We start from the raw sequence: 27360 nt of genomic DNA, 5'->3' as shown, positions 1-27360 counted from the left end.
GCAATGCAACACAAAAGTTTCCAGTAAAAGCTACCTACTTCTTAATTGTTGTAATTCCCCCAAAAAATTGTTTGTGTTGACAATGCAAAGGAATTTAAGAACACTAGGTGGCGCCACAAATCTAAAAGAAGAAATTTGGGTGAAGTGGCAAATTCCCATTTTGTGCAGCATTTTAAAATGGTGATTACCCTAAGCCTTGCTGGATAGCAGGTGATACGTATGTGAATTAAATTACGTTTTATTGTGCTAGAAGAACTGACCATTAAATTAAAATATGCCTGGCACCGACAGAAACATTGTATTTGATCATTTTATGATAGGCGGCTATTCATTTTATAAAAATAACACAGCATGTTCATCGGTTTTATAGTCCTCCATATCCAAATATTCGGATACGACCAAATAGTATTTACATTTTAATTTTCGGCTAATTTCGAATAAGGACACCGAATATTAGGAACGAATCTTACATTCAATGTCCTTAACTCAACTTTAAACAAAACTTTCTTTTACAAATATATAGATTGTTTCCCCGAACTGTGATATTCAGTTTATTGGTTTTTGTCGACTGCAAAGCTGTTACAAAGTCTGTTAGGCCGGGTCCACACTCACACTTTTCGCCGGCGGATTCTTTGTTTGTTTCATTATACGTCGGCGTGCGGGCGTACGCTCGGGACATTGAAACAAAGAATCGGCCGGCGCAAAGCGTGAGTGTGGACTCGGCCTTATGGTCGGTCGTCTGCTTGCATATTTAAATCTATGGTGAATCGGGCACAAAGTCGCGCACAATTTAAAAAACATTCGTATGTCGTTTCATTGTTGTGCACACCAAACACAACTGAGGGGGTGCAAATTGCAGCGGAACCCGAAGTTTCGCACCAAGTCAACCGCTGACACTTTCCCAATATTGTTTTACCATAGTGTACTCAATTAGGTTCTTTGTTTGTGCAACCAAAGATTATTAACAACCATTGAAAACTAAACCATTGAATCTCATACTGTTTTAGTATTCTATGGTGGGTCCATCGACAACTTAAGCTGGAACAGTGCCCTGATCCCACTGCGCAGGTAGACATGCAGCGATGTTGAGAAACTTCTTAAAATCTGGAGTGTTAGAGATAAAATTTGTGGCAAGGGCGTCGTATTTTAGGTATTTAGCATTGTGATCTAGCAGGTATTTCAATTTTCAATGACTTTAAGTTTTAATATTATGCTTTTCCCTCATTGGAATAATTTGGGCGACATCTGGCGGAAGGCATGAACGTGATGCTGGGCCTGTTATCTTGTCTTGACTTCGGTAGTTTTTTGGAATTGTTGTATGTAAAGTGAAATGTATTATATTTCAAGAAAGGGATCAGTTTTACTGAATTGATTGATCAAGCAGAAATGGAATGTCCAGCTCTATATCATCAAAGCTTTAAGCAAAAACGACCTCAAATTATAAATCAATGTGTTAGTTCGACTAGTGGAAAGTTGTTTTATCAAAGAACAAGTACAGCAGCAAATTCCCGCATTAACAGATTTCTTACAGCCCCTAAAAGCCTATTTGTGGTGTCACATAAAATCAGTACTAATGTTGATCCATTAAGAAAGCTATGCATGGATTATGTTGTGGAAAATTTCCATTTGGTTGACTCACTAGATGGCTTTCCTGAACTTATTGGTAAAGAATTGTTCGACATGTGTGTGGACTTTGGGTACTTTCAGCCTGATAAAGATGGCAATTGGATGGAAATTATGCAAATATTTATTTCAACATATGGGCATGCTTTGTTGCAAAGTCTCTTCTTGTCTGGGAAGTGGCTTTTCCTATCATCACATGTTGATAATTTCACACCATATCGCTACATTAGTTTTGCCGATTTCTCCAGATGCAAAATTGGGGATGACCACCAAGCTTTGGATTATTTGGGTTCACTGCAATGGCTTTCAAAGCTTTACCTCCACAATAATTCTTTATCAACAGAAGGAGTAAAACTGCTAACTCAATCTTTTAGAAGAAAACATACAGGTCTAGAGACCCTCTGTGTGCTGAGACTAGATGGTAACCCTCAAATTACTATTGAAAGTTTTATTTATCTTAATAGTCTACCTTCACTGGAATTGGTTGTAGTAAGTGAATCTCCAAAAATTTGCTATGAGAATATACCTGTTGGGTCAAATGAACTTGGTCTATTCTCTAAATGTCCACATTCTATACGATTTCATCAAAGGGATTGGGAAAGTACAGGCCCGGATAATCTTGGAGAAGGTTGGGCAATTCCCCTAATAGCTTCCTATATAACTGAAATGGAAAATGCTTTGCAAAAACGACAGTCAAAATTAAATACTGGTCAGTCTAAATCCAACTTCTATTCCAAACCCAAGACTATTCACAAAATACCAAACAAGGATTTTTTGTGCAAAAATCATATAATATTGTGCAAGTGCCGCAAGCACCAAAAACCATCTTCGAACACTTCTCAGAAGCGAAGCATAGAAGCAGTTGAGGAATCAGTGCAGCCTAAACGAAAGTGTCTACATAACTTGAAAAAACAGAAAGATTCCAACACAAAGTTGAAACTTGATAAAGACATATTAGACATGTATTTATAACTGTTTATAATCTTTACTACATCAATGTTTTTTAAGTATGTACACATATTGTTTTTAATAGGTATTAGAATAAACATGTGCTTACACAATGTCCGAAAAGTTTGAAACACTTGAGGATAATTTGGAGCAGTTTGTAGAAAACGTGCAACAACTGGGTATAATCGTAAGTGATTTTCAAGGCCAAGAAGTTTTGAACCAGAAAATCAATTCAATCATCACTGGACTGAAGGACATTGAAAATTGCAAGTCTGCTCTGTCTGATGTTCACGTTCCATTTGAGGTTTTCGAGTACATCGACTCTGGCAAAAACCCACAGCTGTACACAAAAGACTGCATTGAGAAGGCGTTGATGAAAAACAAGGAGGTGAAGGGGAAAATTGACGTTTACAGCAAATTCCGCCAAGAGCTTATGAGCCAGCTTTCAAAGGTTTACCCAGAGCAGCTGGCTGAGTATAAAAATCTTAGAGAAGCCTAAAGTGTGCATTTCTTTCAAACATTTATTGTGAGTGACCAACTTTGCGAGCATGGATCAGGGAAAATCACAAGTTTCATTCGGTTTCAAAAAGAAAATTCAGTCCAGAGTTGATGAATCCAAGTTAGTAAAGGATGTTGATCACCAAGATGAAGACACAGATTTTGTAGATGAAGAGAAATTAGAAAAGAAAGAATTGATCATACCCCTGATTCAAAGAAACAGGTGCAAACCTAATTGTACAATCTTTCTGTATATATTTTTATACCTCGTATATTATACATATTTTTTTAATTATTTGATTGAAGATGGAGAAATGAAACCAATGGCCAAACAGAATCTATTTCTAATGGAACTAATGACCTCAATTCTGAAGCTGCAAAGGAATTGATGCAGGACTCCAAGACCTTTCTTGATCAAGTTTCTACAAATAATGAAAATGAGCAGGTAAACATGTAGTGAAACATTGTTACAGCTAGTAAGTTTTTTAGATGTACAACAGGGGCCGGCAACTTTTTTGTAACCATGAACCAAAACAGAGTCTAAGCAGACTGTAATGCTTTATCATATATACATTTTTGTTCTTTTAACTGTGGTCAATATAACATAATTCCACACGCACACGGCGGACAATAAAGTTGAACTCCACAATTTGTAAGGAGGCTGCGGGCGGATGAGGCCTGTGGGACATAGGTTAAAAACCCCTACTGTACACACATGGATTTATAAGCATAAAAAAACTATTTGATATTTTATTGCCAACCTGTCGGTGAGGCCAACTATTTTATAAAGGAGTTTCTTTTATAGTTTGATAGCATGGCTGTTCCATTGTTAATGAAAAACAAAGTCCCAGATGGATTTGAAACAGATGATCGTCTGAATGTGTCGCTGCGTGCAGAAGAGGTTGGTTTGTTTTTCTATAAACTCTTATTATTGATATATATTATTACCCACATCAGGTATGGTCCAGAATCCGGAACCTCACCAGACAAGCCTAAATACATTATTTATGTTCTGTATTGTCATATTTTTTAGTATATTTAAAAGTAAAAAATCCGTTGGGATGGTTGTTGAACTGTAAATAAGGGGGTTATTCCTGGAAGCCACCATAGAAACTGAACTGTGGTCCCTAAAACTTTATCTTGTGCAAAGAATACCTAGAAAATAGTTGAAAAAAAACAACAATGCTAGAAATGCATGCACAGAAAAAATTGGCAGGGACAAGCATAAGTAAACCCATGGAGATATTTGTATTTCGTCAGTCTGCACTGCATTTTCACATCCCATTGAACAAAAGGGTTGTAAACCTGTTTTTGGTTTACCCAAAATAATCACTGATTTGGCCAGTTAGTACAATGTTTAAAAAACATATGTTTTCACACCAATTCATGGGATAATAGTCGGACAAAAATATCTGCCAACATTTTGTAATAGATCGTTGCTTTTATCTGTCAGCACAGCAGCCATGCATAAGGTTTTACCTAACACAAATCAAAACAATATAACTCGAGACTTCCTGTGAAAATATGCAACGTTTTTTAAATATGTCCATTAGTTACATTTTTTAACTATACATTATCAACAAACATCATTTCCTTGCTGGGTTAATCACCCATTGTTACTTTGCTCTGACATGTGCTATGCTCACCATTTAGTTCAATGTGTTAGTGTGCATGGAGTAAGTCTTGCCCGCGGGTCATGGAAAATTGTAAACTTTTATTTGTGATGCGTATATTCTTCAATTCTTTTGTAGGCATCACTGGCGGACTACAGCGAGGTTCCAATAGAGGCTTATGGAATGGCCATGATTCGAGGAATGGGCTGGGACCCAAACATTGGCATTGGAAGAACTTTTAAGCAAAACACTAAGGTTTTGGAGGCAAATGTGCGGCCAAAAGGACTTGGGCTCGGAGCAAGTGCCATAAAGTCACAGGGTGGTGCCAACCAAAAAAACTCAACTGAGGAGAAACTTGAAGTGAAGAAAGGTGCTCATGTGTTAGTCCAATCTGGCTCCCATAAGCGCAAGTATGGTATCATAGAGGGTATGGACGCTGATAATGCACAGTGCCTCGTGAAATTTGCCTTGGATGGAAAATCAGCATCTATCGGACTCTTTGCACTAAAACCTGTAACTAGCAAGGAATACAAGAGCTATGGAAAGGACCTCAGCCGGTTTAGCACTGCTTATATTGAGGACGATGAACAAAAACATCATCGTACAGAAAACCCTGGTAAACGTAACAGAGATACTGAGATGGTGGACAAACAAAGGAAACATGAATACCAGGAAGATGAACACAGAAAAAAGCATGAAAAGGGCAAAAAACGCTCGCACTCATCAGAAAGAAAGCAAAAATCTAAAAAATCTCGACCAAGGACTTGGCTAAGGCCCCATTTGAGGGTCAGAATGGTTGAAGAAAAATTTAAGAAGGGTCGATACTACAGGGAAAAACTGGTGGTGGAAGATGTCCTTGATGCCTATGGTAAATGTACTTGCCGCACAAATGATGGTTTGTTGCTAGAGGACATTACAGAAGATATGCTGGAAACGGTTGTGCCAAGGTATTTTCTGCTTCAACTTAATATTTTTTGATCATTTAGCGAAACTTTAGACCAAAAGTTTAGTTGTGTTGGGTTATATTAAGAAATCTACTTCTGTTTTTTTTTTTGTATTTGATTAATCGACAACTTGACACATAGCATTTTTTACTCAGATCAACATCAGATGCTTATGTCGTCATAATTACCCGAGGACGTTTAAAACATGATGGCAAACTAGCAAAGATTCTGGAGAAGGATAAAGCTTCATGCAAGGCATATCTGCAGCTCCTCGATGATCGTGATGTTGCACTTCATGTTGCTTTTGATGAAATGTGTGAATTTGCAGGGGATATAGAAGCAGAGGCCACATTTTAAAGTGAAATCAGTTAACACTGGACATTACCCATAAATTGTGTAACATGGCCTTCTTTAGAATAAAATTTGTGTGATAAAAGTTGCAGCTTTCTATTTGTTCACACATTTTTTATGACTTTAGTGTAAATCAAATGTTTTTCATGGCTGTTCAATTTTGTATAGAATTAATACCTTTGAATTTGGATGCCTTTCATTGTATACTTTCGTTTTTAGGATAGTTGTTAGTTGATAAATTGTTTGAGTGTTGTTAAAAACATAGTTAAATGAAGACTGATTCTGAAACAGAAAGGGATGTGTCAGAATCATCTGATAATGATTCTTCTGAAGAATCAGAATTGGAAGACACTGAACAATGTGACACCAACCCCACTGCCCATCGACCTTTGCTGTCTGAGAGAGTTATGGGAACAAGGACTAAGAATATGAGTTTGGAGGACCTAATAAAAATGCGAGACCGCGTTGGCACAAAACAGTTCAATGAGCAAGTATTGAAAAATGGAAAAGGCTTCACTAAAAATTCAAAGCCTAAACTTTTGAAGCGTGAAAACAAAAATAGACCCCAAGAGCTATCGTCTAAAGCTCGGGTGCCTAAATTTAGAGAGGTAAGCAAAATCTTTTCAATTTTACAGATTTTTTTAAAAGTCTTGCTTATTTTATTTCCACAACATTTTAATTCCCCATTCATATTTTCAAACAGATAATACAAACACCGAAAGATCAAAGGACAATTCGAGACCCAAGATTTGACAATTTGTGTGGATCTGAGTATGACGAGGAACTTTTTGACAATCGTTACAACTTTCTTCAACAAATCCGTGAGCGTGAAATGAAGTCTTTAAAAAAGCAACTAGTTAAAAGAAAAGCGAAAGGATCTGATAAACAAACATTAAAGTATTTGTTAACTCGGATGGAACAACAAGATTCTGCCAAGAAAGATAGGATAGCTAAAAGAGAAAAACTTCGGGAATGGAAAAAAGAAGAAAAAGAAAAGGTTTGTGCATGTTGCCACTTGTTAGTTTCTAACTGGGTATCATATTTTAAAAACACAAAGCCATCAATTGCTACACACTTATGCACAGACCGTTACCGTATGGCCATTTACACCCTTTAAACTAAACTTTGGTATTGAAAAAAAACAATTTTAACAAATAGCCCAGGTTGTTTTAACCCTTCTATGTACATAAACATAACAAAATAAGCGTTGTATTTAGGTTTACCCCAATGATATCTTTGAAACTCTTGCCAAAGACTTTTATTAAAAACTATGCATAGGCGCAATTATGCAAATTAGGATTTCAATTCAATTGTATTTATGGTTGAAAAATGTGTTGTTTGTTTATTTGAAACAAATAGATGAATATTTTGTTTTTATGGATATAACAATCTTTTTTTCGATTCAGGTTGCACAAGGAATCAAAAAGCCCTTTTTCCTGAAGAAATCGGACAAGAAAAAAATGTTCAATGAAATGAAATTAAGTCAAAGAAAAGAACAAGGAACTTTGGCCAAGGTTGAGGCTAGAAAAGAAAAAAAGCGGAAGTCTAAAGAGAGTCGTGTTATGCCATATCAAAGGAGAACTACTAGTGTTAAATGAAAATTTCCATTCCATTTGTTTAAATGAAATTTGCCTTTTCATCGACAAATTGTATTTGTTTAAAATACTTTTATGTTAAGAAGTATTTTAGCTCGCAAGCTTTCAAACTGTTTTGAAAAACTTCTGCAATTTAATTTTCTTTTCAACTGCTTCTTCTTTTTGAAGGAAGTGTAGTATTGTTAAAGTAACAATGTACAGTTAAGCATAAGAAACACTAGGAATATATATTTGAAAAACTAGAATTGAATATGGATAACAGCCATGCCGACTTGTCCAATGGATCAGGCAGCAATGGTATTGAACAAGCTGACGACCATTTATACCAGGAAGGCTACTCTGCTGCAGTAACTAATGTAGATGATGACAGAATCGAACAAGTTGCTCATGACTTTGTAACAGAGATCATTGATTCTGCTTCAGTCAGTTTGCTGGACAACAATGACCACCAGGTAAATGAATTGTTTATGTGGTTTCACCTGCCAATAGAAGCCAGTTTACCAATTATTTTCACCAATGGGTGTGGCTTTGTGATGTGGAAAGTTGTCTGAATCCTTGTTTTTTTTAACCCAATGGGTTTACCTATAATTTGCTGCTGACCCTACCAGGCATAATATTTAATTTTAATGCTCTTCTGGTAAGGGAAAGTATTTATTTTATCGACATTACCGTCGATCATGCAATTGACCTTCATCAGGGCTTACCATAGTTAAATATTTTCCACCCAACAGGAACAAGTGTCAGATGCTGATGTTCGTATGACACCTGACTTTTCCCAGTACCAAGTCGATAAATGTCATTCTAGTGATGAAGACGAGGAAGAATTCCCTTCCCAACAAAACAATTCTAGTGTGGAAAATTCGTTGACTGCAGATGATATAGTAACAGTCGTACCTGAAGATATGCAAACCAATGAAACTTCTGTACAACAGAAAGAGGTTACAGAAAAAACAATCTCAAATGAATTTACAATACTATCAGAAACTGTTGAAATTGGCCAATCAGCTGAAGGCACAGCCCAAAACAGCGATTGTTTGACCAGAAAAACATCAGAAAACAGCATTGAAAATGCATCTGATGGTGATGTAGTCCCTCCGGTATCAGCAACTGGTGATGCAAAATCCAGTTTAAATAGTTTTGAGAAAAACAATGCAGAAGTGCTTAAACCTTGTCATGATACCGGTGAAGGTGATTTACCAGTGAAGCATGAATGGTTGGATGTACTAGGTAACATATTTTTAATACCTGTGTTTACTAATACCTTAGTTCGATGATGGAATTTAGGAGGTTCGTGCTAACCACTTCCTTGAGTTTATGATAAACGAGAAAGCACTGTTCATATAGGTTTCATACATTCTGATTGACCCCTAAATATTTGAATGCCTCCACTGCCTTAGGTCAATGTTTAAAGCTGACAAACTTTTATGCTTTCAATTGTTAATCTTTGCCCTACAATGACTTGCAAATTTAAGTTGTGGCTTGAACTTTGTACAGGGAATGGACTTCTGAAGAAAAAGACAATTTCACCTGGTCTTGGTTCTGATTCGCGACCTTTGAGGAGTAAAGAAGTTACAATTTCTGTTGAAACCCGATTGAATGATGGAACCGTTGCTGAGGAGGATCACCAACTTACCTTTGTCTTAGCCGAGCAGGATGTTATTGATGTATGTGATATTTCTAACTTACACTGCTGCATTGTTCCTAAATGGCAGTAATTCTATGTTTATATGTTTTGACATAAACCTATCTCTTATGGTTTGTTCATGTTCTTTGCAGATTGATATTTTACGTGCTTGTATAGTTTGTTCATATTCATTTCTTCTTCAAGAGCTTGAAGTCTGATAACAAAATTGCTCAAATACAAATTGTGTTCTGTTGCGTTTCAGGCACTTGACCTTGTAGTTAATCTCATGGAAAAGGAAGAAGTTTGCACAGTTGTTTCAGATGCTAAGTATTGTTATGGGAAGAAGGGCAAACTGCCACACATTCCACCGGGCACCGACCTAACCTTCAGAGTAAAGTTACTCGGTTCGTTACCTAAACAAATAACAAAACCTAAGTGTTTGGTAAGCAAAATAATGATTGTATTTATGACAGACATACAGAGTGGACCCTACGACCTTTCCACACCAGTGTCAAAACGACTCACGTGGGTTGACAACAAAAGAACCAAAGGCAACGACTTGTATGGTGAGAAAAGTTTTACTGAAGCTCTGCATACTTACAAGAAATGCACAAGAGTTTTGGAACAAGGTAAGCATGGTGCATTCATTTGAAACTTTTATTCAAAAATGAAATTCTGTGTAGGTTTTATGTAAAACAAGAAAAGAGAGTTGTTACACCATTCATTTGTCCTCCTGTTTAGTTACAAACCAAGACCACAACGATGAAATCAAATTAGAGGTAAACTCCTACATGATTAAATGTCAGAGCAACCTTTCTGCCTGTCATATGATGTTGGAGGAATGGAAAGAAGCGTTGCAAGCTTGTCAAAAAGCTGAAAAGTTAGATCCCAACAATGGAAAGACCTTGCTCCGGAAAGGAAAGGTGTATTATCTTTGTGCAAACATAACGTACCTTGGGCCAACAAAGGGTTATTTAGATTTTGGCCAAAAGTGGTGAATTGAAGAAGGCGGTCGAGACCTTGAAGAAAGCTGGCCAACTTAGTCCTAATGAAAAGGCTATACAGGTTAGTCTCAGGCAACAGTTTTGCGCTGTTTATGTTTTAATATTGTTGAACAAAACTTATTTCTAAAAAAAAATAATCAAGCATGTTATTAGCTTTTTAGATTGTGAAAAAATTGTTGCAACATTCTGTACTGCTTGCACAACGCACACATCGTTACCATAACTTTACATATTTAAATTTTTACTTGTATTTGTAGGCTGAAATTGCACGGGTAACCAAGAAAATGCAAACCCAAAAAGAAACGCAACAGAAAATGTACAAGCGTATGTTTTGGGGTAAAGATGGTCAAGTGAATGAAAAAGATCTCAAAAAAGCAAAGTCTTCAAATTCGTCCTGGGTGAGTCAAAATTGTTGGACTTCCTGGGTGTTTTTTTTATGTTAACTGATAAATAAATGTAAGAACACCTACTACCATCACTTTGTTTGTTTTCAGGGACCAAACTTCAATATTTTAGCTGGCAGCACTCTTATTGTTTTTGGTGCAATTCTACTTGGAGCATACTTCATGCATAAATAAAATTTCCTGTCTTGCACTTTTTGCATTGGATTTCGCTGGAATGTTGTCACTCACTCGCGAAAATTTCAGGAACCGTCCATGCAAAATACGTGCAATTATGATGTACATTCTTATGTCGTTGGTCTGAACTACTCAACTTTGTAGCATATTTTGGGTTTAACGTCATATCCTGATTGAAAAAATGGAAAACCATAGGGCTAGTACGCTAACTGTGCATGCACTGTTGGCTGCACTAGACCGCGCCTACTGGAAAACGGAATAAACTTGACGAAAGACAATGGAAACACCCAAATTTGTACACGGCCAGTGCAACAACAACTAAACGGAAGACTTGAAATAAAGAAAGAAATCGTTTTTTGATTCAGGAAAGTCAAAACATTGTCAAGATTAAATACTTATGGATATTATCGTATGTTGCCGCGTAACGATTGCTCCTGTTACATTCTCCCTAGTGAAGAAAGTTACGTCAACATTTGTCGTTTCAACTCGAGTGCTTTGGCACACTTGTTTTAATTTTTTGTGGCAAAGTCACACAGCTGCATTAAAGGGGTAAAATGCATAGCGAGAAGTCTGTTTCTTGAAGTTGATAATGATAGCGGGCTTCCAATCAACAAGATGTGATTTTATCAAACAGATAATTAGGTAATTTTGTTTGATTTGACTTCATGCAACTTTCCTCAATGTTTCTTGCTAAACAATGTCTGTAAAATTATATTAAAATATCTTATAGTAGAATTAATTTACCCATTGTACAGAACAACATTTTTCTGGATGCTGGCAGTTTTTTTTGCTCCTTTTGTTTATCTTGAGTGTAATGTGTGTTGCAAGAAATATAACGTTTTGCTAATGTGTGTGAAACAAATGGTTTGCAGTTGTTATTTGCCTATTTAATTCCTAGCATAATTGTTTTTACTTGTGTTGTTGTGCATTTGTTATGAAAGAAACATTAACGCTACATACATCTGTAAGGCAAATCGTCTCTTCATTCATGCTTTGTTTGTGTATTTATTATAATAAAGATTTTCACTAAACATAAAAAATGATGTCTGTGTTGTAAATGTGGCTGAAATGGAACCACAATTTAAAAGCAATCAATAATTTTGCTACTTACAAATCTGTTTGTCAGTCAAGTTGTCCAATGCAAAATTGTATTCCTACAAAAGTGTAATTTGTTAAAACTGTTGGCAATCCTTTTTTTCAAGTTCTCCACGACTAGAACAGTTGCATTGTATATGTGTTTGATGCTATAATACTGTGTTTAAAATAATGTAACTTTTTCAGTAATTGTTTTGCTTTTTATGTTTAACGTTGTTTTTTTGTTTAGATGATTAGGATTTTAGGACATGTATTGCCAACTGCCATATATGAAACATCAACTTAGCATCTGAATGAAGCAACTAAATTTGTCATTTTGTATTGAGACATTATTTAATTATCAAACCCAGAACCTGGCCAATGCTATAATTTTGTTTATGGGGTGAAAGTTAAAATTTACAAAAATATGGTATGAAATTTAGGAACACAACTCACGGGTTTTCTCATAATGCTGAGTATAAATAGACTGGCCCATATTGTTATTAACACTGTCATGTTAAAGACGTTTCGACAAAAACTTTTGTCATCAAACTGATGATGACAAAAGTTTTTGTCGAAACGTCTTTAACATGACAGTGTTAATAACAATATGGGCCAGTCTATTTATACTCATGGTATGAAATGTTTATCCAGTATAAAACACCCAAAACTCTTCAAAAATCAAACTATTTCTACAGTTTAAACAGTGTAGGACAAGGTATGGCATTGAATTTCATAAAAATTATATTTGGTGCTGTTTGGTTCCTTGTTGGTCTCTGTTTCGCTCCACTCCTCATCTTTATGGTCGTGGTTTACCTTATTAAAGCAGGACCAAGATCTCTCTTCAAACAACCACTGACTGAAGTCCCTGAAGGTAATCGAGTTATTTCTTGTGTGTCCAAATTATTGCTTGTGTGTCCAAGAGGGCAACATGATTTTTTTCCCTTGCTCCAAATAGTGGTGTTGATTCCATGCTCACCACTCGCCAGTCCATTTTTTAGCAATTTATGCAGAAATTGTAGTAGTCAGTATAAATTTGGCTTGTGTTTTAACATGTAATTATTTTAACATCTTGAGCACTAAGCATGAGATGTAGATATGGTGAACAGTTAAGCATAGTAATACAACATAATACTTTTTTCACAGCTGCAATGAAGATCATACTGTATCATTTATTGTGTGCTGTTGAAATTTAATTAGTTGTAAACTAATAAGAAAGTTTGTACATTCAGTTGCTCGCAATCCACGTTTTATACATGAAAGAGTAAAAACCAAGTCTGGAATATCATTGCATTGTGTACATGCTGGTTCTAAAGACAAGCCATTGATGTTGTGCATTCATGGATTTCCTGAATGTTGGTAGGAACAAAAAAATACAACAAAAAGTTGAACATTCGATTTACACCTGATTTCAGGTACAGTTACCACTACATCTTGGAACACTTTAGTGACAGATATCATGTGGTATCATTTGACTTGCGTGGTTATGGGGACTCAGACAAACCCCAAGGTAACTAACTTTATACAAATGTATGCAGTAAATAGGCATTGCTAAACTATTTGAAAATTCAGGCATAGGTCAATACCACACAGACTACTTGATAAATGATGTCCAAGAACTGATCCATGCCCTTGGCCACCAAAGGGCAACAATTGTTGCCAATGACTGGGGTGGTGTTATTGCTTGGAAATTTTCCCACTTTTTTCCAGAATATCTTGAGAAGTTGATTGTCCTAAATGGTCCTCATGACCTAGCTTTCCAGTAGGAAATGCCACATTTTCATCAAACCAGCTTGATGTGTTGTATTATAAATTTACAGGGATTTTGTGAAAGAAAACAAGTTGCAAATTTTGAAGGTTTCATATTTTTTTTTCTTCCAACTTCCATGGATACCGGAGCTTTTGATCTTCCTCAGAGGTTTGGATGGGTTTAACTCACACGATACTGGGATACAAAATGAGGCAAAGAAACTTACAATTGAGGAGATTAATGTTTACAAATATTCAGTGGAAAGAAACTTGAAGTATGCTGTGAACTACTACAGAGCCTGTAAGTAATAAATTAAATTTTTTATCAGCTATGAAAATATTGTACTTTCTGCAATATGTAAAAAATACAAGCTAGATTTTTATCATTCTTTTTTTGCAGTGAACCCATGGTACACTGGCCTAGGATTGAGACGCAAAGCAAAAATGATCAAACAGCCTGTCCTTGTAGTTTGGGGTGTCAAGGATCCAGTTCTTGATGTCAAAATGGTTCCTTTCCATAAGGTACCTGATTTTGTGTTGGTTAGTGGTGTAAAATATAATATATGGACCAAGTAGCAAATATATAACCCTTGTCTGTGGTTGATAAAATGATACCATGAGTTAAACAGTTAATTCAATAAAAAAAAAATTTATGCAATGACATAGCAACCAATTTGAACATTGCAGGCTAAACCAGTGAAGTTGTTGTGGCAATAATTCCTATTTTACTGTGCAGAAGTACTGTGAAAACTTCTCTGCCAAATTCATTGATGGTGCAAGCCACATGGTGGTACTTGATCAGCCAGAACAAGTCAACATTGCAATTGAGGAGTTTCTAGAAAGAACAGATTAAACACTGCAGTAGTTCTTGCATTTATGTACCATGCTTCTTTGCTGGAAGAAAAATTTGTTTTATCATGTTTTTCTGTTTCTGTCACTTTTTTGTGCAAAAATGCTTCTGCACATCAAATTGATGATGACAACTTAGACCACCTGTTGCATTTGCATTATTTCTGTGATTTGCAGACAAAAATCGTTGCGTCATCCACTGTATATAAACTATGAATTGAATGAACCATTATATGCAGGGTTGCCATCTATTTGGAAACGAAAATAAGAACAACTGAAAAAAAAATATCATTTATAGAAATTTTAACATGATAACTTTTTAGTTACAATATGAGATTGTGGAACAAATGATGTTGGCAAGAATGGAGAAGGCTTACATTTCACGTTGTTTGAGATAGAGCACAATGACAATATGAACACCTGTGGCTAAAACAGCTTTAAAATTAAAATGACTTTCAAAACAAAGACAAATTTTAGTTATAAGAATGGTGTGGCAACCTTGATTGTGTGTGTTGATTATGCTTTATGTGCGTGTAATCTTTTCTAATCAATTTCAGGTTTTAAACCAATTTAATTTTTTAAGTTGTTACCCAGAAAAATGTCTTCCCTTGTGTCAAGATGGCTGGAAGGTCTTCTATATTTTGCTGTTGGTATATTTTGGTCAGTGGTAGTGATTCCTAGTTTTGCATGGTATGTGATTCGTAAAGGGCCAAAGGGATTGCTGACAAAAAATCAACATGATGCTCTTCCAAAAGGTACATGTGTAAAATGGCCTGCTGAAATTTAAGAAGCTAGATGAATACTTTCATTGTTGATTTGCTGTTTTAATACCTGTAACTTTTACATTAGTAATTTTTTTATTGTTAGTTGCTGAAAACCCAAAGTTTGAGCATGATTTTGTTCGTGTCAAGTCTGGTTTAAGATTTCACTGTGTGCATTCCGGTCTTAAAACTAACCCATTGATGCTTTGCCTACATGGATTTCCAGAATGTTGGTGTGAAAAACTTTCATTTTTAAAATTTGTTTTATGCATACATACACCGAACTTTGACATCTAGATAGTTGCACTTGATTATCTTAGCATATTGCCAGTAATTCTAAAATAATTTAGTCTAAAACGATTGTGGGATTTTGTGATTGAATGTAATTCAAATTCTTTGTTTAATTTGATTTCTAGTTTTTATAAATTTGGTATTTTCAATTGTAATCTAATTTAAAAAAGTTGAACAATTTTTCAAGTCTTACAGTTACATACAAAACTTCTGTTACATTTGACTTTTTAGGTACAGCTATCACTACATCTTGGATCATTTCAGTGAAAACTATCATGTTGTTAGTTTTGATATGAGGGGATATGGAGAATCAGATAAACCGAAGGGTAAGTACAACACATAATTATGCATCTGCTATGTATTGGTGCTGATCAGACATGTGCAAACTGTTGTCCATAAACCGAATCTGGCCTGTCAGGTGGTGGTACAATTTAGTTTGTATTTTAGTTACAGTGTTTAAACGTTACATTTAAAAAAATTAGTTCATTCGAAATTGTGATCACTATTTGTCCACTTTTACTCACATGTCTATCTGTCAAATGTTTGATCATTTCTAGCGTGTGAAGTCAAAATAGTTACCCATATATGGTGTAATAGATGTAAAAGCTGCTGCGTATGTCGCTGATCTTAATCCTGCTTACAACATGTGTTTCTAACAGGTGCTGCTAAATATCACATGGATTACTTGGCAACGGATGTCAAGGAACTAATTGAGGCTCTTGGGTACGAAAAGGCAACAATTGTGTCACATGATTGGGGTGGTGCTGTTGGATGGATTGTCCCTGAATTCTATCCAGAAGTGGTTGATAAACTTATTGTTATGAATGCTCCACACCATTTGGCATTTATGTAAGTTCATTGCAGCCACTTTTAACATAGTTTTCTTAAATTTGTATGACTTTTGTTATTGATTTTTTGTGTTGTAGGGAATTCGCAAAGCGTCACCCATCACAGTTATTGAAAATTTGGTATATGTTTATGTACCAGCTTCCCTTTTTGGCAGAGTTTTTAATTTCTGCATATGACTACAAAAACATTGGTTCAATGCTATGTGGAAAATCTTTTGGAATAAAAAATCGCAACAAGCAATTGTCCAATGAGGAGCTGGGTATATACAAGCACAATGCTGGAAAGAACATTTCCTGTGGTGTAAATTACTACAGAGCAGGTCTCAGTCGTTTTCTCTTAGCATTTCCCCATGTACTTTAACATCATATCTACAGCAAATCCAATATACACTGGCATGAATTTAAAGCCCAAGTCGGAGAAAATAAGAGTTCCAGTGTTGGTTATCTGGGGAAAGGGGGACACTGCAATGGATCATCGCTCTGTGTCATATTTTGGGGTGATAATTTACTCCGTATTTATAAAATGTGTTTGTAAAATGTCCGTTTGTAATTTGTTTACACAGAAATATGTTGATGATTTGACTGTGGTATTTATCGAGGGTGCTAGCCACTGGGTGGCGCTGGATGAACCAGAACAGGTACATGAGGCCATGGACAAGTTTTTGGAGAAAACATTATAACTTTGAACATAAACCACTGTTGTTATTTATGTTTTGTAGCAAGCTACGATTAAATTTCGAATGCAATTTAGCAGTTATGGGTGATTTTAATCTGCAATGTATGTAATTATCTATGCAGGTATTTGGTTATGTACTTACAAATCATCTTCATTTCTTACCGACATAATTGTTTAATTAAGCTGTACCATACCATGTTCATATTTTTATAATTTTAATGCTTCTCTACTGCGTAGAAAATAAAGGGACTGAGCGTATTGAAGGGTTAGTGTTGGTTGTTTTTGAGAGGCTTCCATTGCCGAAGACCTCAACACTGCCGAGAAAGTCCTAGTTAGACAACATGCAAATATATAGGAAGATATCAAAGTCGAGGCCGAAACAAAGAAATAATTGCTGGGAATACGCGACAAAGGAGGCTTAAAATAAGTAGCGCATGTTGAAAGACGTAACGCAAGCGAGATAACTAGCGATGGCGTCAGAAAGGCAGGGTGCAAAAAATGTTCAAAACACCAAGTATAAATTATTTGTTTGCTTCAAATGCAGTTTGTTCAATATAATTTGATCTACAAACATAAAAGTGAATGTACTGAAAGCCTTTTGGTTGGAAAATGGGCGCAAAGTTTTGACAAAACTTGTCATGACGCGTTTGAAACGTGTAGCCAGGCCGCAATTCCCCCTTTTTGGAATACTTGTGTAACAAGGTAGATGTAATATGTACATAGCTACACTCAGAGCGCAGCCACGTCGCTTTAATTTCACGCGTTTCAAGGTCTTTCTCGTTATTAGCGCGCATGAACAAACACTGACCAAACACTGACCACGCCAATTGACGAAAGGTAGGCTAATCGCCAAGATACCCTGCGCCATTAGTCGCGAAATGTTTGTTGTGCCACGTTATTGTGCATTGGCACCGTCTGAATGAAACGTTTCAATTTGTCTATAACTTGTACTTTTTGAGACAGGCTTGATAATACCGCCATGCAAAGTTCAGGGAAAAATATTTCTGGAGTTGTTTCTAATTAGTCGTAAATTGGTTTTGCTTTAAAATTAAAAGATCTTTTTTGTTATAAGAGTAAAATTGGGGTGTACGTTTGCCGATTGACATCACGTCAATATGTCGATGTTTGTAAAAAAGCTTCTTGGACTTCTCAGTTTTCTGGGTACAATACCGTGGGTGTTGTTTTGCATTGGAAGAATTATATTTTTGATTGTTCGCCATGGGCCTTCGAAGTTCTTTGAACGCAAAAAGCACGATCCACTTCCTAAAGGTATGCATACTGTAAAATATGGATAGACGTAATCTAACATATCTACTTTCACTTCAGCTGCCCAAAATCCAAAGTTTGAGCACGATTTCGTCAGAACCAAATCTGGAATGAAATTCCACTGTGTGCACGCAGGTCCCCGAAAAGCCAAATTAATGCTGTGTGTACATGGATTCCCGGAGTGCTGGTAAGTTTCTGTGTATCAGCTACCACGGCGAACCAAACATATTACGATTAAAATTTCTTTCAAATTACAGGTACACCTACCACCATGTGTTAAATGATTTCAGCGATGAATATCACGTGGTTGCGTTTGACATGAGAGGATATGGGGACTCGGATAAGCCTCAAAGTAGGCAACAGTATTATGTCTGTGTTCTGCACATACATCGCTCTGACATATTGTGTCCTGTGTTTTTAGAAATATCCCAATACCATCGAGATTATTTGGCGAACGACGTGCGTGAATTAATCCACGCCCTCGGTTATGAGAAGGCTATAATAGTTGCACACAACTGGGGCGGAATCGTCACCTGGTATTTTGCCCAGGTCTTCCCGGAATGCGTTGACAGAATGATAATAATGAACTGTCCACATGTGGCTGCTTTCTGGTAAGGAGCAAAATCCTTGTTATAACAATATATGAGAAATAAAATTCTCGCTGTGAGCGTTAATTACGTAGTTTGCGTAAACAATATGCACCGCACTTTAACGATTTTCAACCACGTATTATCTATATGTGCACAAGACGATATTGTCACTGGATACTTTCCTATAGAGGAACCGCAAAAATAACAAAAAGTAGAATAATTGTAATCTCTTCAGGGACTATACCCTAGCTCACCCACTTCAATTCCTCAAATTTTGGTACGTTTTCCTTTTCCAATGTCCCTATCTTCCCGAACTCATGATGAGCGCCTTGGATTACATAATGGTACCGAGAACCTACAGCCAAGCACCCCACGGCATTCGCAACGCCGATCGGCAACTCACACCAGAAGAGATGGGCATTTTTAAGTACAGCGCTGGAAAAAATTTTACCTACGCCTGCAACTACTACAGAGCAGGTGGTTCTTTTATACTTGTGCAACATAACAGTTTAATATCTTATCTTCACTTTCATTTTAAGTTCCACAAAATCTTTAAAAATTTTGCTGGATTTTTATATATTTGTGTTCCCGATAATTACATGTTGAAATCTTCGTTCGTGAATCGAAAGTTACACAAGCTGTCGCATATAACCACATGTATAAATCATTAACTATATTTGTGAAATCCGATTTACTGAAATATTTTCCAGCAAACCCGCTGTATAACGGTTTGAGGTTAAAAAAGAAAAACGAAATAATCAAACAACCGACTTTGGTTGTGTGGGGAATGGAGGACCATATTCTTGGAACAGCCTACCTGCCTTATCTTTCGGTGAGCATTACACCTACGTAACTCGCAATTACTGAAAAGGTCACGATATCAAGGCCACTGCAGTTGAAAAAACGGTTCGACGTCCACCATATTGTTTGCAGTTGGTACCGATTTGTTTGGCACCGGCTGTGTCGGCATGTTTACTTCGTATGTTTAAATAGCTTATCGAATAATTTTATTCTGCCCGGTTATGCTGCATGCAACAGTGTTCAGCAAAAGTTTGGTACAAAGTCCTCTACTTCATTTTGAAATGCGTCACTTTTTGCATTACCTAAGCACTGGATTTCTCAGAATTTCGATCTAATTTATCAAAATCTATTTGACACTATAGGCCTATATGGGATAAGTAATACTTTTTAAAATGTCCAAAACATATCCGTTTCTGTCTGTTGTGCACGTTTGTTTGTAGAAAAGGCAATCATCCATTTTAGAAAAATCCGACATTATCAGTTGTAGGTCTATACAGGCTCCTTTAACTGAATTTGTTTTGATAATTTCTTTGAAAATAGCCTGGCTTTTTATTCCACTATTTTAAAACTCCAAAACAGAGCGTGTTGCGCAACTTTTGCGGTCGATAAATCAGTGGACAAACACGAAAAAGAACACGCTTCAAACGTGTAGAAGAACCGACCGACACTAATCCATCCTTTGGGGCCGTTTGTATGGCAAGGTTGAGTTAATATGCAATTGCTCAGCACAGCCGCATCGCCGTAATTTCTCGAGTGTCAAGGATGTCCATGTTGTGGGCGCACATAACACAACACCTCTGGAAATTCTAGTTAACAAACAGCAATCGTTTTGACCTTTGGCCGTGAATTGTACTGCAGTGCATTGTTTCGCCTCGTTTATGGTAAATGACGATTCGTGACGTAGGTTTAACAACAGAGTAACGTTCCCTCATTTTGGTGGATAACTGTGAAACATATCTACTATATGCTGTTTTTACTTTACATCGTTTTAATTTTAATGCCTGTGTATATTTAAAAACCAAAGATTCGAAATTGGGTTTGTTCAGATCCGTATTTGTTTACATTGTTTGTCTTTATTCGGCCGAACCTTGATTATTACATAGTGGAAAATATGACAAAGTGAAGTATTTTTCGTCTGACATCCTGACCAGTCTTTACCCCTTGTTTTGTATTTTCAGGGTGCTGTGGAAAATCTCATTGTAAAGAAGATAGAAGGGTGTAGCCATTGGGTGGCCTTGGACAGGCCTGATGTGCTTGCAGTTGAAATGCGAAAATTTCTAAAAACCCAAGCAGAATAAACAAAAATTACAACTGAACGCAGTTGCGAATCTTTGCAATGGTAAAACGGTGTTTCATTAAAAAACATGATTAAAATTTGCATTGCAATAATGACACAAGTCTTAACACAGAACGTAAACAGAAAAGCATGCCACAAATATATGGCCTATTACAAAAGTTTGGCTTAGTAGAAATTAAAACCACATATTCTTGTTCACAAACATGCGTTATTCATGCGTTAGATTATAGAACATGCGTTAGATTATAGCTTTGAACATAAACCACTATTGTTAATTATATTGCAAAGCTACGATTAAATTTTTAATGCAATTTAGCAATTATGGTTGATTTTAATCTGCACTATATGTAATTATCATGCAAGCATTTGGTTATGTACTTACAAATCATCTTCATTTCTTACCGACATAAATGTTCAATTAAGCTGTATCAAAGCATGTTCATATTTTTATAAATTTAATGCTTCTCTACTGCGTAGAAAAAGAAAGGGACTGAGCGTATTGAAGGGTCAGGTTGGTTGTTTTTGAGAGGCTTACATTGCCGAAGACATCAACGCTGCCGAGAAAGTTCCGGTTAGACAACATGCTGCTTGCAGGTCCTGTCAGAATTAAACCGAGATCTGTGCCGGCCAATAAGACCAAAAGCCATGATCTGTTTATTTGCGGAAAGGATCGCAAATATATCGGAAGATATCAAAGTCGAGGCCGAAACAAAGAGCTAACTGCTGCGAATACGCGACAACGGAAACTTAGAAGAATAGCGCAAGTTGAAAGACGTAACGCAAGCGAGATAACCAGCGATGGCGTCAGAAAGGCAGGGTGTAAAAAATGTTCAAAACACCAAGTATAACTTGTTTGTTTGCTTCAAATGCAGTTTGTTCAATATAACTTGATCCACAAACATAAAAGTGAATGTACTGAAAGCCTTTTGGTTGGTAAATGGGCGCAAAGTTTTGACAAAACTTGTCATGACGCGTTTGAAACGTGTAGCCAGGCCGCAATTTCCCCTTTTGGGAAAATACTAGTGTAACAAGGTAGATGTAATATGTACATAGCTACACTCAGAGAGCAGCCACATCGCTTTAATTTCACGCGTTTCGAGGTCTTTCTCGTTGTAAGCGCGCATGAACAAACACCTCTGGCCACGTCAATTGACGAAAGGTATAGGCTAATCGCCAAGTTACCCTGCGCCATTCGTCGCGAAATGTTTGTAGTGCCACGTTATTGTACATTGGCACCGTCTGAATGAAATGTTTCAATTGGTCTATAACTTGTACTTTTTGAGACAGGCTTGATAATACCGCCATGCAAAGTTCAGGGGAAAATATTTCTGGAGTTGTTTCTAATTAGTCGTAAATTGGTTGTGTTTTAAAACTAAAAGAAGATCTTTTTTGTTATAAGGGTAAAATTGGGGTGTACGTTTGCCGATTGACATCACGTCAATATGTCGATGTTTGTAAAAAAGCTTCTTGGACTTCTCAGTTTTCTGGGTACAATACCGTGGGTGTTGTTTTGCATTGGAAGAATTATATTTTTGATTGTTCGCCATGGGCCTTCGAAGTTCTTTGAACGCAAAAAGCACGATCCACTTCCTAAAGGTATGTATACTGTAAAATATGGATAGGCGTAATCTAACAAATCTACTTTCACTTCAGCTGCCCAAAATCCAAAGTTTGAGCACGATTTCGTCAGAACCAAATCTGGAATGAAATTCCACTGTGTGCACGCAGGTCCCCGAAAAGCCAAATTAATGCTGTGTATACATGGATTCCCGGAGTGCTGGTAAGTTTCTGTGTATCAGCTACCACGTTGAACCAAACATATTACAATTAAAATTTCTATCAAATTACAGGTACACCTACCACCATGTGTTAAATGATTTCAGCGATGAATATCACGTGGTTGCGTTTGACATGAGAGGATATGGGGACTCGGATAAGCCTCAAAGTAGGCAACAGTATTATGTCTGTGTTCTGCACATACATCGCTCTGACATATTGTGTCCTGTGTTTTTAGAAATATCCCAATACCATCGAGATTATTTGGCGAACGACGTGCGTGAATTAATCCACGCCCTCGGTTATGAGAAGGCTATAATAGTTGCACACAACTGGGGCGGAACCGTCACCTGGTATTTTGCCCAAGTCTTCCCGGAATGCGTTGACAGAATGATAATCATGAACTGTCCACATGTGGCCGCTTTCTGGTAAAGGAGCAAAATCCTTGTTATAAGAATATGTGAGAAATAAAAATATCTCGCTGTGAGCGTTAATTACGTAGTTTGCGTAAACAATGTGCACAGCACTTTAACGATTTTCAACCACGTATTATCTATATGTGCACAAGAAGATATTGTCACTGGATACTTTCCCATAGAGAAACCGCAAAAATAACAAAAAGTAGAATAATCGTAATCTCTTCAGGGACTATACTCTAGCTCACCCACTTCAATTCCTCAAATTTTGGTACGTTTTCCTTTTCCAATGTCCCTATCTTCCCGAACTGATGATGAGCGCCTTGGATTACATAATGGTACCGAGAACCTACAGCCAAGCACCCGTTGGCATTCGCAACGCCGATCGGCAACTCACACCAGAAGAGATGGGCATTTTTAAGTACAGCGTTGGAAAAAATTTTACCTACGCCTGCAACTACTACAGAGCAGGTGGTTCTTTTACACTTGTGCAACATAACAGTTTAATTCTTATCTTTAGCACTTTCAGTTGAAGTTCCACAAAATCTTTAAAAATTTTGCTGGATTTTTATATATTTGTGTTCCCGATAATTACATGTTTAAATCTTCGTTCGTGAATCGAAAGTTACACAAGCTGTCGCATATAACCACATGTATATATCATTAAATATATTTGTGAAATCCGATTTACTGAAATATTTTCCAGCAAACCCGCTGTATAACGGTTTGAGGTTAAAAAAGAAAAACGAAATAATCAAACAACCGACTTTGGTTGTGTGGGGAATGGAGGACCATGTTCTTGGAACAGCCTACCTGCCTTATCTTTCGGTAAGCATTACACCTACGTAACTCGCAATTACTGAAAAGGTCACGATATCAAGGCCACTGCAGTTGAAAAAGCGGTTCGACGTCCACGCTTGTTTGCAGTTGGTAACGATTTGTTTGGCACCGGCTGTGCGGGCATATTTACTTCGTATGTTTAAATAGCTTATCAAATAATTTTATTCTGCCCGGTTATGCTGCATGCAACAGTGTTCAACAAAAGTTTGGTACGAAGTCCTCTACTTCATTTTGAAATTTTACGTCACTTTTTGCATTACCAAAGCACTGGATTTCTCAGAAAATCGATCTAATTTATCGAAATCTATTTGACACTACAGGCCTATATGGGATAAGTAATACTTTTTAAAATGTCCAAAACATATCCGTTTCTGTCTGTTGTGCACGTTTGTTTGTAGAAAAGGCAACCATCTATTTTAGAAAAATCCGACATTATCAATTGTAGGCCTATACAGGCTCCTTTAACTGAAGTTGTTTGGATAATTTCTTTGAAAATAGCCTGGCTTTTTACAAGATGATAGATTTATTCCACTATTTTAAAACTCCAATACAGAACGTGTTGCGCAACTTTTGCGGTCGGTAAATCAGTGGACAAACACGAAAAAGAACACGCTTCAAACGTGTAGAAGAACCGACGGACACTAATCCATCCCTTGGGGCCGTTTGTATGGCAAGGTTGAGTTAATATGCAATTGCACAGCACAGCCGCATCGCCGTAATTTCTCGAGTGTTAAGGACGTCCTCGTTGTGGGCGCACATAAACCAACACTTCTGGAAATTCTATTTAACAAACAGCAATCGTTTTGACCTTTGACCGTGAATTGAACTGCAGTGCATTGTTTCGCCTCGTTTATGGTAAATGACGATTCGTGACATAACACATATCCCTTTAACAAGGGAGTAACCTTCTCTCATTTTGGTAGCTAACTGTTAAACTTATCTACTATATGCTGTTTTTACTTCACAGTCGTATTTGTTTACATTGTTTTTTTTTTTTCGGCCGAACCTTGATTATTACATAGTGGCAAATATGACAAAGTGAAGTATTTTTTGTCTGACATCCTGACCAGTCTTTACCCCTTGTTTTGTATTTTCAGGGTGCTGTGGAAAATCTCATTGTAAAGAAGATAGAAGGGTGTAGCCATTGGGTGGCCTTGGACAGTCCTGATGTACTTGCACTTGAAATGCGAAAATTTCTAAAGACCCAAGCAGAATAAACAAAAATTACACCTGAACGCAGTTGTGAATCTTGGCAATGGTGCAACGGTGTTCATTAAAAAAAATGCATTGCAATAATGACAGAAGTCTTAACACAGAACGCAAACAGAAAAGCATACCACAAACATAAGGCCTATTACAAAAACCTTTGGCTTGGTAAAAAAAAAAACACATATTCTTGTTCACAAACATGCGTTACTCCTTTCAAGAATAAAGTTACCAAAATATTACGAAAGGAACAAGTCAGATTTTGTATGTTTGTGAAGACATAAGGGTTTTAAAAATAAAAGTAAAAAAATCTTACCGCAACGACTGAATTTACAGGAAAAAAATGAACGCCACACCATTGCGTTTTTGGATACTTTTACAATTTCTGCAAAAACAACACGCGCAAATGCGCCCAATGTTAATGAAGTTTAAACATCAGTTACGTGTACAAATGGTCTTTTTATGGTAGAACTGAACACTTAAACCGTAAGCAGTGAGCAGGACGCAACACCTATAACACTCATTATTTTGATCACAGTCGTCTTTGGAATATGATTATGACGTCATATTTCGTTGTGTGGTCAGTTTGCAGTATTTTAAATACGACTGAGACAGCGTTTTGTTATTATCAAATTTTTAGCTAATTATCAAATTTTTAAATTTCCAAAACACGCCCAAAGCGCCCAACTGGCAACACTGGTTATTCCCCACCATGGCACAGGCTTAATTCAATGATTATTTTTCTTGGGACAAATAATTTCACGCATGACTAAACACAATTTGTTTCAAACAAAACACAAATACACGTACATTTTTGAAAACATAACCTATCAAATGTAAAGAAAATTTATTTTTTAAACATTTCAGGCAAAAATCAAACCTACTTTTACAAGAAATGTATTATATACATGCAAAGCTAACACGATCATTATTTATTGTAACAGGACGTAGTCTATTATGTTAACAAATATTTGAAGTTTATAAATGTTCCACTTTTACTATGTAGCGTATTGTTGATCAATGGTTAGCTATATCTTTTGAATCATTAAATTTACAACAGTATTTTAGCTTAGTTTATTTTTTATAAAATATTGTCTGAAATTGTGTTTAGTTGAGCGTAATATTATTTCTTCCATTTTTGTTTAATCCTAACTCCAATCCTAAGCCTTCCACATATGAATAGCCTTATTTTACAATGAAATCCCTTCAGTTTGAGGCTGTTTGTAATTTATGTTAAGTATGTTTGTAGCACATAAATTACATTATGCTACTAAACAGACAATAAATATTTTAATATTGCAGACATAACCACTAAATAATGACTAAAGCTCTTGATTTGGACTTGCAAACCATTGTGAAGTTTCTAACAAATTCTCATAAAATTGGAAGCCATGTATGTTTGTATAGTTGTGTTTTTCTTAGAATTTATTATCCACAATGTCCTAAAGCTATTTCCAAATTATACAAATAAACTGTCAATGTAGCGACAACCTCCATTATATTTGAACAAATAACACTTGCCACCAAAAAGTTATTTGCTGTTGAATTTATCATCTCTAACTTAAATGTTTTTTGAAGAATGATGAAAAATTGGATCCATCTTACTTTGCAACATCCTTATCAAAACTGTGCAGTAAAAATGCTCAGCTAATTGGCAGCAATCCTTCAGCACGTGCTGCTATTTGGGAATGGCTAGAGAACAGAATCCAAGCTGAAAGTGATGGTATTGAGGCCTTCGCAAAAGTATGGTTGTTTATTTCATGTTAATTAATTCAAAAATCAATAGCAAATATGGGTAATTTTGTTTGCAGAAGTTGAATCAGCACATTCAAAATGGTGTATACGTTGTTGGTTACAATCTGACACTTGCAGACATTGTGGCATTTTATGCCCTCCACCCATATCTTTGTGGGTTGACACACTATGAGAAACAAACTGTTTACAGCAATGTTTGTCGCTGGATTAAAAATGTAAGTTACTTCATGCAAAAAGTTTTTGCCAATAAATCTTAGCCATTGATGGAAATTTATTTTTAGATCCAAGAGCATGAAGGATTAGTTGATGGACTGTCAAAATGTGTTGTTTTGCATAATCATGTTTACAGCTAGCTAATAGTGGAAAATACATTTTGCTATTGAAACG

The 27360-nt window shown here is 36.4% G+C and overlaps 8 protein-coding genes across 8 annotated transcripts; all 8 read left to right on the top strand.

The window, feature by feature from the left end:
- Positions 1-1319: 1319 nt before the first annotated feature.
- Positions 1320-2595, top strand: LOC145890088 (leucine-rich repeat-containing protein 42-like). Its single transcript, XM_082981127.1, has one exon. It carries the CDS (start codon positions 1387-1389, stop codon positions 2593-2595), a length of 1209 nt encoding a protein of 402 aa, XP_082837253.1. The 5' UTR covers positions 1320-1386.
- A 65-nt stretch (positions 2596-2660) lies between these two features.
- On the top strand, positions 2661-3070 carry LOC145888563 (mediator of RNA polymerase II transcription subunit 10-like). The gene has a single exon (XM_082979336.1). It carries the CDS (start codon positions 2684-2686, stop codon positions 3068-3070), a length of 387 nt encoding a protein of 128 aa, XP_082835462.1. The 5' UTR covers positions 2661-2683.
- A 49-nt stretch (positions 3071-3119) lies between these two features.
- LOC145890087 (G-patch domain and KOW motifs-containing protein-like) lies at positions 3120-7579 on the top strand. The gene is made up of 8 exons (XM_082981125.1): positions 3120-3292; positions 3376-3514; positions 3875-3970; positions 4821-5629; positions 5782-5980; positions 6247-6585; positions 6681-6974; positions 7384-7579. Exons 1-8 carry the CDS (start codon positions 3120-3122, stop codon positions 7573-7575), a joined length of 2241 nt encoding a protein of 746 aa, XP_082837251.1. The 3' UTR covers positions 7576-7579.
- Positions 7580-7672: 93 nt separating this feature from the next.
- On the top strand, positions 7673-12012 carry LOC145888561 (peptidyl-prolyl cis-trans isomerase FKBP8-like). Its single transcript, XM_082979335.1, has 9 exons — positions 7673-8024; positions 8304-8799; positions 9067-9236; positions 9459-9600; positions 9670-9825; positions 9938-10119; positions 10175-10261; positions 10458-10598; positions 10695-12012. Exons 1-9 carry the CDS (start codon positions 7824-7826, stop codon positions 10776-10778), a joined length of 1659 nt encoding a protein of 552 aa, XP_082835461.1. The 5' UTR covers positions 7673-7823; the 3' UTR covers positions 10779-12012.
- A 542-nt stretch (positions 12013-12554) lies between these two features.
- On the top strand, positions 12555-17289 carry LOC145890086 (uncharacterized). Its single transcript, XM_082981124.1, has 14 exons — positions 12555-12726; positions 13085-13211; positions 13268-13362; positions 13425-13614; positions 13673-13902; positions 14002-14123; positions 14338-14445; positions 15034-15205; positions 15318-15444; positions 15734-15828; positions 16162-16351; positions 16429-16670; positions 16726-16847; positions 16914-17289. The coding sequence occupies exons 1-14, from the start codon at positions 12573-12575 to the stop codon at positions 17028-17030; spliced, it is 2091 nt and encodes a 696-aa protein (XP_082837250.1). The 5' UTR covers positions 12555-12572; the 3' UTR covers positions 17031-17289.
- An 852-nt stretch (positions 17290-18141) lies between these two features.
- On the top strand, positions 18142-20981 carry LOC145890085 (epoxide hydrolase 3-like). The gene is made up of 7 exons (XM_082981123.1): positions 18142-18295; positions 18353-18479; positions 18550-18644; positions 18714-18903; positions 19118-19359; positions 19593-19714; positions 20862-20981. The coding sequence occupies exons 1-7, from the start codon at positions 18142-18144 to the stop codon at positions 20979-20981; spliced, it is 1050 nt and encodes a 349-aa protein (XP_082837249.1).
- Positions 20982-22422: 1441 nt separating this feature from the next.
- LOC145890083 (epoxide hydrolase 3-like) lies at positions 22423-25229 on the top strand. The gene is made up of 7 exons (XM_082981122.1): positions 22423-22576; positions 22634-22760; positions 22831-22925; positions 22995-23184; positions 23402-23643; positions 23879-24000; positions 25110-25229. Exons 1-7 carry the CDS (start codon positions 22423-22425, stop codon positions 25227-25229), a joined length of 1050 nt encoding a protein of 349 aa, XP_082837248.1.
- A 1289-nt stretch (positions 25230-26518) lies between these two features.
- LOC145889838 (eukaryotic translation elongation factor 1 epsilon-1-like) lies at positions 26519-27360 on the top strand. Its single transcript, XM_082980877.1, has 4 exons — positions 26519-26611; positions 26797-26961; positions 27030-27188; positions 27255-27360. The coding sequence occupies exons 1-4, from the start codon at positions 26537-26539 to the stop codon at positions 27324-27326; spliced, it is 471 nt and encodes a 156-aa protein (XP_082837003.1). The 5' UTR covers positions 26519-26536; the 3' UTR covers positions 27327-27360.

This window comes from Ascidia mentula, chromosome 2 (assembly GCF_947561715.1).
Source record: "Ascidia mentula chromosome 2, kaAscMent1.1, whole genome shotgun sequence".
In the NCBI taxonomy this organism is placed as follows: Eukaryota; Metazoa; Chordata; class Ascidiacea; order Phlebobranchia; family Ascidiidae; genus Ascidia; species Ascidia mentula.
This window is presented reverse-complemented; position numbering and strand designations above follow the sequence as displayed.